Here is a 12962-nt window from a genome sequence, read left to right as displayed (position 1 = left end):
AGGGCCAGGAATCACTGGATTCTAAATTGTGCTTCCTATAGTGCTAGGTTTCTGATGAGGTATGTCCTGGCCACCTCCAGGAAAAATCCAAATGGGTGAGACTACAACCCTCCACCCCAATTCTGCCTGAGGAGTTCTACCCTAACCCATTTTTTTATATATTGGTTGTCTGCATAAAATTTTTTGAGGGCTGTCTGCTGCTTTCAAAAATGATATGTTGATGAGAAGTCATTAGATGATTTCTAAAGTTCCTTTCAACTCCAAAATTATCTTAGAATCCAGCCTCCTTGACTTCTTTCTTATTCACTTTATGTTAATTTTGTTCCATATGATTAATGCCTTGTTAGAAAATAATAGAATTTCAGAGCTGCAAGAAACTTTAGCAGTTATCTTGTCCAGTTTTGCAAAATGAGCTTCAAAGAACAAGACTCCTGAGAAATGCCCATTGCTTACATAAAGAACTATGTAGCCAAATACTTTGAGACTATACTTTTGTCCCATTGCTCATTAGCATTTTAAAGGCTCTGAGAAGTCTTATAACAAAGAAACCTGACTAACCTTAAGTCAGTATTTCCTACATTGGAAGCATGGGCTTTATATCAACTTACTATGACCATCTTTATCTGGTACTAGTTTCGGCCCTATTACCAGATCAAAGAGCCCTGTTTTCGAACAGCACACTTTTTAACATGCTGTGGAGGATAATTTGGGAAACTCAAATAGTTGAGCTTCCTCCTTTGGCAAAGAATTTGCCATGGAAAATGATTGATCCAGTATCACACAGCTGATTATCAGGTCTAAGTCTAATATTCCTCAGTAGTCTCTGCTTAACTTCAAGTAGATTGTAGATTCCTTAATGGACTGATAGTTTATGTCTTATAGCTTTACCTCTCAGGTGCTTAGTTTCATATTGGGAACAGGACAAGTGAATAATAAATGCACGATAGCTTTATGATTGAACTCTGTGAGAAAATGAAGCATTATGATATGAGTTAGTTTTTGTGTATGTATGAGGTTTTTTTTTTTTTAAATCATCTTTTGGAAACAGAATTGCTGCTCCCCTGTGCACACCCTTTCTCTGTAATTGCGGTGTATGTTTTTTTATTTCTCCAAAGTTTCTGTTGTCATAGTTTATGGTCATTGATTCATACCGTTTATTCTGTGGGCTGCTTTGCCTCAGGGCTAATTTGATTAGGAATGCTGCTGTTTTACACCATTCAGGAAAATGTTACACTATAAAGGGTATTGGATTTGTCACAGAATGATATTGAAGGGAAGCCAGGGACAGGAATGCTAGTAACTTGCTGGCTTGGTTATTAGCACTGAGCCTTTTGGTATTTTTGTCTGCCATTTTTGTTGATATTGCTGTTTTCTGAAGAGAGAAGTTTGTGACCAATTTGAGGTTTGTTATGTGGCATGGGCAGAAACTAGTACCAGATAAAGAAGGTCATAGTAAGTTGATATAGAGCCTCTGCTTCCATAATATTGTGTTTCTGTCCTCTGAGGTTAGATTATCTGTTTGTGACAGAGAAAACATTTGTGTAAGGGAGAAAGATTGGAATGTACTTAAATGAAATGCTCACATTAACAACATCAGCTGTACTGTAGCTTATCTGATGTAGCTATTCAGCCTCTATCCATCTGACTGTGTGTATGTGTTCTGTTTTGTACAGGGAATCATCATCCAGGGACCTGCCAGAAACCACAGGAAAACATGGGGAGGGGTAAGTTTCTCTTCCCTTTTAAGTAATTTAGACTGTCTCCAGAGCTATTATAGTCAGGAAATGAAACTTCTAACTCATAGTATATTTGTGGATACCTAAATTGTATTTCTTGTTAATGTTAGAAAGTTTTTATCTGAAGCAGGGCTTTTCAGAGAAAGACCATCAACCACATTTGTTCACTGGATCTTTGATTTTCTTCTTTTGCAGAGACTCCCCAGTACAGGGAGAGATGAATCAAACTTAATACTATATATATAGACCTGCTCCAAACCCAGCTTCCTTATAACTCTTTATGTTTTCTGTTTCCTTGATAGTAATATAAAATAAAGAGTCTACTATGCAACCAATGACAGTAGTAAAAAAAATTATCTGTGAGCTCGATTTGCAATTTTTTAAAAAAGTTTTAAAGCCCAACATTAAGAACCATTAGATGAATTCCTTCTGTTTATTTTTGCCTTCTCGTAAGACTGTTTGTGGGCAGTGGACAACAGATAAATTTAAGTTCATTTCATTTTTAATATTAAGCAGCCACCACAGGGACTTCATAAACAGGGACTAATTAATGAAGATCATGTCAACCTAAAATAATCAAAAGGATCAGAATCTAATTTAAAGAGTTTATTCCAGTGCAAAAGTTGAGGACAGACTCACCTGGAAAGCACTGATTCTAAAGAATGGAAATCAGTGTTTCAAAGTGAGAAGTTTGGTGATCACTTGAATAGACAAAGTTTAGGATATTTTAACAGAATTTTAACATCTTTCTATGTAAGGCTCACTGCATAGTTACAATGACCTGATTGACCCAGGTGGTCCTTTTCTTTCACAAAAGGTATATTTAACATTCCGAAATGAAGATGTAATTGTCATGGGGTCCCTGTTAGGGGCACCATCTAGTCTGAATTAGGTACAGGATAATAAAGGAGTAATAGTAAAGAACAATGACTGAAATGGGGAGGACTGGCCTCTGGTTTTTGTTAGTCATTTATAAAACTATAGCAATGAGGAAGATTGTTAAACTATAACCTAAGAAGCAGAATTGCAAAATATGTTATGTGACTGAAATCACAGTCACATCTCTCCCAAGGCTTAAAGTGTTTTGGGGGTGTTCCAACAGCTTTTAAATTTTATTAATTTTTACAATCATAAAATCAGAATGCTATGAAGGATCTCAGAGGAAGATTTGGTGTGTGGTGTAGTATAGTACAGTGAGAATACTTCATACAGAAGGCCTGAATTCAAGTTCTACCTCTACTACCTTGATCAAATCCTAGAACCTCCCTAAACTTGTTTATCCCTGAGATGGGATTAATACATTCTGCACTTCTAGCCTCAGAAAGTTGTGGTTGACATAATGTGATAATATGTGTAAAAAGTGTTTTGAGAGCTCTAAAGTGTAATGGAATATGGCAGTGGTATCTGCCCATTACTGTCCTTACTGATTAACTATAACTTCATTGTTTTTTTAATGGGTAAAAATGAAGTCATTGACCAGATGCTTCTGTAGGCAGCAGAACTGGGACTTGGGTCATGCAAACAACAGAGTTCCTCCTTTTGTTGCACTGTGCTTGCCCCACCCTTGTATGGGCCCTGGTAGGAAGCTCCAAGGATTATGGATCAATCATGGAAAATATCTTCCTGAATCTTGTTCCTGTTTTCTCCAGAGCTTCCCTTGGAAATTGATTAGGCCTAGCTATTCTAGATCTTTCCAAGTTTTCACAAAAGATGCCAATCTCTGATGATTTAGAAATTACATAGCTAAATAAACTCTTTAAAAACTATTAGGAATTCTGGGACTAATCGGTGCCATATCCTGCCCAAAAATCAGCTGTCAATGGAAGCTTCCAGAGTAGTGATACAGCTCCAATGACTGGGGGAATACCAGGGTCCTTAGTCTCACGCCAATTTAGATCAAATGACACAGATGAAAGAGGAGTGGTTTTAAGAAGCTGAGAGTTTAATAGGCTAGAAGGAAGGAAGAAGCTCCCCTGTACAGAGACAGAGGGAGGGGGGCTCTAAGCTGAGAGAGGAAATTTTGAGTGTAGCAGAAAACAGTTATATGATGAGGCTGGAGGAGGCAGTGTCTGATTTGCATAGGGCTCAGGGGATTGCTTTGGCCAGGCATGTCATTCACATAGCCTGCTAGAAAACTGGCCCTCCCATCCTAGTCTTTTAACATGCAAATGTAGGACACCATGATGTTATACATAAGTGGTGAATGTGGGGGTGGCCATGTTGCCAGGAACATGTGAGGGCAAGGGGAAGAAGATGGTGGGAATCGCCATGTTTGGGTGGACCCAGTTTCTAATGGTCAACATTTGCATATCAAAGCTTGCCAGCCTGTCTCTAAGAGCGTGGGCTTTCCTACTAGACAAGTAACAACGTTTCTGGAACGTTTCTGGAAAGAAAAACTTCCCAAGGACCCCCTTTCCTCTCTATCTGCCTAAAATAATTTCTCAGTAACTCCTTAACATTAGCATATCATGTTTGGTCCTCACCCAATTCCAAAAGCTTCAAGTGGATTTGGAGAATGTTCTAGTTGCTGGATACTGCCATAGCAATATGGAGGAGAGAGCTGCACTGAGACAAGGAAACCCATTCTTTCTTATTTCCTCTGTTCATTTTTAGACTGCTTATCAGGTCACTAGCAGAGGGACTATTTGGTGCTTAGTTTAGAAGATGTCTCAGCAACTTTTTGTTCAAATGGTCAGGCAATTAATATATAGTTGATCTTTTAACAATATTGGAGCTAAGGGTGCTGACTCTGTTCCATAATCAAAAATCCATGTATATTTTTTTTGATGCCCCCAAAACTTAACCACTAATAGCCTACTGTTGACTGAAGGCCTTACCAATAACAAACAATTAACACATGCTTTATATACTATGTGTATTATACACAGTATTCTTATAATAAAATAAGCTAGAGAATAGAAAATATTAAGAAAATCATAAGGAAGAGAAAATACATTTACCATTTATTAAATAGAAGTAGATCATCATAAAGGCTTCATTTTTGTCATCTTCATGTTGAGTCAGTGGAGGAAGAAGAGGAATTGGTCTTGCTGTCTTAGGAGTGGCAGAGACTACAGAAAATTTGTATATGAATTAACCTGTGCCATTCAAATATGTGTTGTTCAAGAGTCAACTGTAGTTCTTGCTAAAGAACAGGGCATGGTAATGTAATCTGCAAAGACAGGCATGTTTCCAAGCTGGTGATGAGATAAGAGAAGTGCTTTAAAGAATGCTGCTTTTATAAATACAGAAGCTTGTGATAGCATTTCCACTGTGTTGACCACTTTGAAAGCATTTGTAATATCCTGAATCTCAAAGAGACTCTATCATTTACTCTCTAAGCTTTGCTTAGTTTGCCTGATTACATTTGTTAATTGCTGACACTGTTATTGGGGAGAAAAAGATGCTACTGTATGCTCATTTTTCTCTTTTCTGGCACTGTACAATGAAATTTTTCCTGCATTTGGCAAAGATTCTCACAAATGTAGCTCAGTGTATCATACAAAGGGACACAGAGGAAAATATTACAAAGATATGGCACTAGCCTCATTACATAAATTAAGGATGCATGAAAACAAAAAACACAGTTGGATAACTGTACAGTTTAGGGGAAAAATTGAAACTGGGGTGAATTTCTATTAGCATTCTTTGATTTTAGATGAAGAAATATGTACATTTCTATTAGCATCCTTTGATATTAGATGAAATATTTGTAAATATATGTTAAAAGAATCATTTGTTTATGTGACATGAAGGATTATAAACAAAATTTAAATCTTAAGGGGAGGAGGATGAGAACAGACTTGTGTATTTAATTTCTTATTAGTCTACTCCATCAGTGTCCGTCATATGTGGCATTGAAATCCCAATCAGTATGTATGAATTCTTAAACAAGGCTTAGTATTTGAGACTCTTAAGAATCTATAATTATTCAGATATTAACACATTTCTGTAGAGCTCTTGATAAGTCACAGATATTTCCTCTACATTATCTTGAGTTGTAAGATAACCCTATGATGTACATAGGTATTATCCTCATTTTATGTATTATAAAACTGAGGCTCATAAGAAAAAGTCTTATCTGTAATCCACAGACTATGAATGGAGAGCCAAAATGCAAGTCTAGGTCTTCTTATGTCACATCTAGTTTTTTTTTCTTCCAAGAAACCATGTTCTGAATGTCCTACTCATCAAAAGTATATTAGTCAATTAAAAACTTAGGAGCTATCTGTTTCTGTGAGAGGTATAGAAGAGATTATTTTTTAAGATCTGTGTTTGGTTTTCTGTTCTTGTGTTGGGTTGCTGAGAATGATGGTTTCCAGATTCATCCATGGCCCTATGAAGGACACGAACTCATCGTTTTTTTATGGCTGCATAGTATTCCATGGTGTATATGTGCCACATTTTCTTTATCCATTCTATCGTTGATGGACATTTGGGTTGGTTCCAGCTCTTTGCTATTGTAAACAGTGCTGCAATAAACGTACGTGTGCATGTGTCTTTATAATAGAACAATTTATAATTCTTTGGGTATATACACAGTAATGGGATTGCTGGGTCAAATGGTATTTCTATTTCTAGGTCCTTTAGGAATCACCACACTGTCTTCCACAGTGGTTGCACTAAATTTGCACTCCCTCCAACAGTGTAAAAGTGTTCCTAGTTCTCCACATCCTCTCCAGTCTCTGATGTCTCCAGATTTTTTAATGATTGCCATTCTAACTGGTGTGAGATGGTATCTCAATGTGGTTTTGATTTGCCTTTCTCTAATGACCAGCGATGATGAGCATTTTTTCATATGTTTGTTGGCCTAATGGATGCCTTCTTTTGAAAAGTGTCTGTTCACATCCTTTGCCCACTTTTGAATGGGTTTGTTTGTTTTGTTCTTGTAAATCTGCTTTAGTTCTTTGTAGATTCTAGATATTAGCCTTTTGTCAGATGGGTAGATTGCAAAAATTTTTGGTTGCTGGTTCTCTCTAATGATTGTTTCATTTGCTGTACAGAAGCTCTTAAATTTAATTAGATCCCATTTGTCTATTTTGGCTTTTGTTGCCATGGCTTTTGGTGTTTTAGCCATGAAGTCCTTGCCTATGCCTATGTCCTGAATGGTTTTGCTTAGGTTTTCTTCTAGGGTTTTTATGGTGTTAGGTCTTATGTTTAGGTGTTTAATCCATCTGGTGTTAATTTTAGTGCAAGGTGTCAGGAAGGCGTCCAGTTTCTGCTTTCTGCACATTGCTAGACAGTTTTCCCAACCCTATTTATTAAACAGGGATTCTTTTTCCCATTGATTGTTTTTCTCAGGTTCGTCAAAGATCAGATGATTGTAGATGTGTGATGTTGCCTCTGAGGCCTCTGTTCTGTTCCATTGTTCTATATCTCTGTTTTGGTACCAGTACCATGCTGTTTTGATTACTGTAACCTTGTAGTATAATTTGAAGTCAGGTAGTATGATGCCTCCAGCTTTGTTCTTTCTGCTTAGGATTGTTTTGGCTATGCAGGCTTTCTTTTGGTTCCATATGAAGTTTGAAATGGTTTTTTCCAGTTCTGTGAAGAAGGTCATTGGTAGCTTGATGGGGATAGTCTTGAATCTATAAATTTCTTTGGGCAATATGGCCATTTTCACAATGTTGATTCTTCCCAACCATAAGCATGGAATGTTTTTCCATCTGTTTGTGTCAACTCTTATTTCCTTGAGCAGTGGTTTGTAGTTCTCCTTGAAGAGATCCTTTATATCCTTTGTTAGTTGTATTCCTAGGTATTTCATTCCCTTTGTAGCAATTGTGAATGGCAGTTCATTCTTGACTTGGCTCTCTTTAAGTCTGTTATTGGTATATAGGAATGCTTGTGATTTCTGTACATTGATTTTGCATCCTGAGACTTTGCTGAAGTTGCTTATCAGTTTCAGGAGGTTTTGGGCTGAGACGATGGGGTCTTCTAAATATACAATCATGTCTTCTGCAAATAGAGACAATGGCTTCCTCTTTTCGTAATTGAATGCCGTTTCTTTCTTTTTCTTACCTGATTTCTCTGGCTAGAACTTCCAATACTATATTGAATAGGAGTGGTGAGAGAGGGCATCCTTGCCTTGTGCCAGATTTCAAAGGGAATGCTTCCAGTTTTTGCCCATTCAGAATGATATTGGCTGTGTATTTGTTGTAAATAGCTTTTATTATTTTGTGATATGTTCCATCAATACCTAGTTTTTGAGAGTTTTTAGCACAAAGGGCTGTTGAATATTGTCAAGTTTTGTGGAATTTTGTTTGAAGGCCTTCTCTGCATCTATTGCGATAATCATGTGGTTTTTGTCTTTGGTTCTGTTTATGTGATGGATTACGTTTATAGACTTGCAAATGTTGAACCAGCCTTGCATCCTCAGGATGAAGCCTACTTGATTGTGATGATTAAGCTTTTTGATGTGCTGTTGCCTTCTGTTTGCCAGTATTTTATTGAAGATTTTTCTGTCAATGTTCATCACGGATATTGGCCTGAAGTTTTCTTTTTTAGTTGCGTCTCTGCCCGATTTTGGTATTAGGATGATATTGGTCTCATAAAATGAGTTGGGGAGGATTCCTTCTTTTTGTATTGTTTGGAATAGTTTCAGAAGGAATGGTACCAGCTCCTCTTTGTACTTCTGGTAGAATTCAGCTGTAAACCTGTCTGGACCTGGGCTTTTTTCAGTTGGTAAGCTATTAATTGCTGCGTCGACTTCAGCCCTTGTTATTGGTCTATTCAGGGTTTCAACTTCTTCCTGGTTTAGTTTTGGGAGAGTGCAAGTGTCCAGGAATTTATCCATTTCTTCCAGATTTACTGGTTTGTCTACATAGAGTTGTTTGTATTAATCTCTGATGATAGTTTGTATTTCTGTGGAATCGGTGGTGATGTCCCCTTTATCATTTTTTATTGCATCTATTTGATTATTCTCACTTTTCTTTTTTATTAGTCTGGCTAGCGGTCTATTTTGTTCTTTTCAAAACATCAGCTCCTGGTTTTGTTGATTTTTTTGAACGTTTTTTGTGTCTCTATCTCCTTCAGTTCTGCTCTGATCTTCATTATTTCTTGTCTTCTGCTAGCTTTTGAGTTTTTTAAATGTTGTTCCTCTTAACTCTTTAAATTTTGATGACAGGGTGTTGATTTTAGATCTTTCCTTGCTCCTCATGTGCGCATTTATTGCATGAATTTCTCTCTAGACACTGCTTTAAATGTGTCCCAGATATTCTGGTATGTTGTGCCTTTGTTCTTGTTGGTTTCGAAGAACATCTTTATTTCTGCCCTCATTTTATTGTTTATCCTGTCGACATTCAGGAGCCAGTTGTTCATTTTCCATGAAGTTGTGCAGTTTTGAGTTAGTTTCTTAATCCTGAGTTCTAATTTGATTGCACTGTGGTCTGAGAGACTGTTACGATTTCTGTTCTTTTGCATTTGCTGAGGAGTGATTTTCTTCCAGTTATGTGGTCGATTTTAGAGTAAGTGCGATGTGGTCCTGAAAAGAATGTATATTCTGTGGATTTGGGGTTGAGAGTTCTGTAAATGTCTATTAAGTTCACTTGGTCCAGAGCTGTGTTCAAGTCCTGGATTTCCTAGATTTTCTGTCTTATTGATCTGTCTAATATTGACAGTGGAGTGTTTAAGTCTCCTACTATTATTGTGCAGGAATCTAAGTCTTTGTAGTCTAAGTCCTTGTTAAGGACTTGCTTTGTGTATCTGGGTGCTCCTGTATTGGGTGCATATATATTTAGAATAGTTAGGTCTTCTTGTTGTATTGATCCTTTTACCATTATGTAATGCCCTTCTTTGTCTCTTTTGATTTTTGTTGGTTTAAAGTCCATTTTATCAAAGACTAGGATTGCCACCTCTGCTTTGTTTTGCTCTTCATTTGCTTGGTAAATCTTCTTCCATCCCTTTATTTTGAGTCTGTGTGTGTCTTTGCACATGAGACAGGTCTCCTGAATACAGCACATTGATGCTTCTTGGCTTTTTATCCAATTTGCCAGTCTGTGTCTTTTGATTGGGGCATTTAGTCTGTTTACATTTAATGTTAATATTGTTATGTGTGAATTTGTTCCTGCCATTTTATTACTGGTTGGCTGTTTTGCCCTTTGGTTGGCATAATTTTTTCATTGCGTAATTGGTCTTTACCATTTGGGTCTTTTTTGCAGTGGCTAGTACTGGTTTTTCCTTTCTGTGTTTAGTGCTTCCTTCAGGAGCTCTTGTAGGGCAGGTCTGGTAGTGACAAAATCTCTCAGCAATTGCTTGTCCATAAAGGATTTCATTTCTCCATTACTTATGAAGCTTCTTAGTTTGGCTAGATATGAAATTCTGTGTTGAAAGTTCTTTTCTTTAAACATGTTGAATATTGGCTCCTACTCTCTTCTGGCTTATAGGGTTTCTGCTGACAGATTTGCTGTGAGTCTGATATGCTTCCCTTTGTGGGTGACCCGACCTTTCTCTCTGGCTGTCCTTAGCATTTTTTCCTTCGTTTCAACCCTGGTGAATCTGACGATTATGTGCCTTGGCGTTGCTCTTCTAGAGGAGTATCATTGTGGAGTTCTCTGTATTTCCTGTATTTGAATGTTGGCCTGCCTTGCTAGGTTGGGGAAGTTCTCCTGGATAATATCCTGAAGAGTGTTTTCCAGCTTGGATTCATTCTCTCTGTCATCTTCCAGTACACCGATCAAGCATAGATTAGGTCTTTTCACATAATCCCCTATTTCTTGAAAGCTTTGTTCATTTCTTTTCACTCTTTGTTCTCGTTTCTTGCTTCTCATTTTATTTCATTGAATTGATCTTCAATCTCTGATATCCTTTCTTCTGCTTGATGTACTTGGCTATTGAAACTTGCGTATGCTTCACGAAGTTCTTGTGCTGTGTTTTCAGCTCCTTGAAACTTGTGTATGCCTTACAAAGTTCCTTGCTGTGTTTTTCAGCTCCATCAAGTTGTTTATGTTTTTCTCTCAGCTGGTCATTCTAATTAGCATTTTATCTAACCTTTTTTCAAGGTTTTTAGTTTCTTTGCTTTGGGATAGAACATGTTCCTTTAACTCAGAGAAGTTTGTTATTATCCACCTTCTGAAGTCTGCTTCTGTCAGTTCATCAAATTCATTCTCTGTCCACCTTTGTTCCCGTGCTGGTGAGGAGTTGTGATCTCGTGGTGGGGGAGGGGCATTGTGGTTTTTGATGGTTTCATTCTTCTTGTGCTGATTTCTTCCCATCTTGCTGGATTTATATAGTTTTGATCTCAGGTAGCTGCTTGGGGAGTTGGCCTTCCCTTTGTCTGCCTGCAGATGCACTGCTGGGCTGCCACAGATTCAGTGGAGCTGCTGCGTCTTTTATTTACTCAGAAAAATTAGGCCGGCTTCTGCAATGGTGGCTGCCCTTCCACCTGCCAGGCTTGATCATTCCTAGTCGCTCTCTAACTAATGTTCTGGGTGCGAAACTCTAGAGTGAGAGTTTTTTAGCCTGCTAGGCTTTGTGCACGGGGGAATCTGTCCTGCCGTATGGGCTGTTCCCCTGCTTTCAGTTCCCCTTCTTTCTGCAGGGTGGGTAACTCTGTCCAGCCAGCTTTCTGGCTTTCGCATCAGGCAGTGCTTCTGCCTAGATCTATGCTGACAGCCCCAGCACTGGCTGAAGTTGCTGTTCTGCCCTGTTCAGGCAGTTCGCTGAGGCTTTTCAGCCCAGTAAAGATCTCCTGTTCTGTGGGTTGTAGAGGCCTTGGGTGGAGCGTTGTATCCGAACCAAAGTCCCAGATGGGGAGATCCCTTGGTCCTCCAGACAGTTGTATGCACCTCCTGGGTAGGGCAGTGTCCCACCTTGCCTCAACTTGCCCTATTTGGTTTATACCCACTGTCCAACCAGACCCACAAAATGAACCTGCTACCTTGTTTGGAATTGTGGAGGTCACTTGGCTTTTGTGTCTCTCTCACTGGGATCTGCCTCTTATTCTGCCATCTTGTGATGCCCCCAATTTTTAAATTTAATTTTAATTTGTTTGAGATGAGGTCTCTCTGTGTTGCCCAAGGTGGTCTCAAACTCCTGCACTCAAGCACTCCTCCCACCTCAGCCTTCCAGAGTGCTGGGAATATAGGCATGAGCCACTGCACCCAGCCAAAAAATATGTTTTAAGAAATATATTTGTATACATTGAATGTACCCTAAGTGGACAGTGTTGTTAAAGCTTACAGTAGTGTACAGTAACGTCTTAGGCCTTCACATTCACTCACCACTCACTCACTGACTCACCCAGGACAACTTTCAGTCCTGTAAGTTCCATTTATTTTAAGTGCCCTGCAAACTCTATTTAGGGTAAATGTCCTATATAGTATCATTTTTTATCTTTTTTAAAAATTATACTTTAAGTTCTGGGGCATATGTGCAGAACATGTAGGTTTGTTACATAGGTATACATGTGCCATGGTGTTTTGCTGCACCCATCAACCCATTATCTACATTAGATATTTCTCCTAATGCTTTTCCTCCCCTAGATGTCCACCCCTCAACAGACCCCATGATGTTCCCCTCCTTGTGTCCATTAGTTCTTTGTTCAACTCATTTTTTATCTTTTATATCATATTTTTTCCTGTACCTTTTCAATGTTTACATACACAAATACTTACCATTGTTATAATTTCCTATAGTATTCAGTATAGTAACAAGCTGAACAGATTTGTAGCCTAGGAGCAATAGGCTATATCATATAGCCTAGGTGACTAGTAGGCTATGCCACCTAGGTTTGTGAAAGTACACTCCATACAATGATGAAATGGCCAAACAACATATTTCTCAGAATAGATCCACATTGTTAAGTGATACATTACTGTTTATACTAAATATATATTAAGGGCTTCAAAAAGTCGTTCAGTGAAAGATTTCTAATTTGTTAACTCTAGCATTCCGTGAATACTTCCCGCAGAATGTTTCCAAGGAACTCTCATTAGGGTAGTCATTCTCAAACTGTGGTAATGGGAGCCAGCAGCAGCAGCAGCAGCAGCAGCATTTCCAGGGAACTGATTAGAAATGCAATTTTATGGCCTACCTCAGATCTATGGCATCAGAAACTGGGATGGGGCCCAGCAGTCTGTGTGATAGTAAGTCCTTCAGGGATTCTGATGTGGCTCAAAGGCAAGAAGCATCGTTAGAAAATTTTACTATTATTCTCCAACTTAACAGTTACTTTTTGCTTTCTTTCATTAGACTTTCCACAATTTGTATTTTTAACAGTTTCTTCTAATG

The 12962-nt window shown here is 38.2% G+C and overlaps 1 protein-coding gene across 5 annotated transcripts in view; it reads left to right on the top strand.

The window, feature by feature from the left end:
* PRRG1 (proline rich and Gla domain 1) overlaps window positions 1-12962 on the top strand; it is a 93780-nt gene that overhangs the window by 48905 nt on the left and 31913 nt on the right. For all 5 annotated transcript variants that reach the window (XM_002762768.6, XM_035287875.3, XM_035287878.3 and 2 more), the window contains one exon: window positions 1674-1724. In XM_002762768.6, the coding sequence (XP_002762814.1) occupies window positions 1715-1724 (10 nt within the window). In that variant the 5' untranslated portion in view covers window positions 1674-1714. The remainder of the gene's footprint in view (window positions 1-1673; window positions 1725-12962) is intronic.

This window comes from Callithrix jacchus, chromosome X (genome assembly GCF_049354715.1).
Source record: "Callithrix jacchus isolate 240 chromosome X, calJac240_pri, whole genome shotgun sequence".
NCBI lineage: Eukaryota > Metazoa > Chordata > Mammalia > Primates > Cebidae > Callithrix > Callithrix jacchus.
The sequence above is the reverse complement of the archived record's forward strand: the minus strand, read 5'-3'. Positions and strand labels throughout refer to the sequence as shown.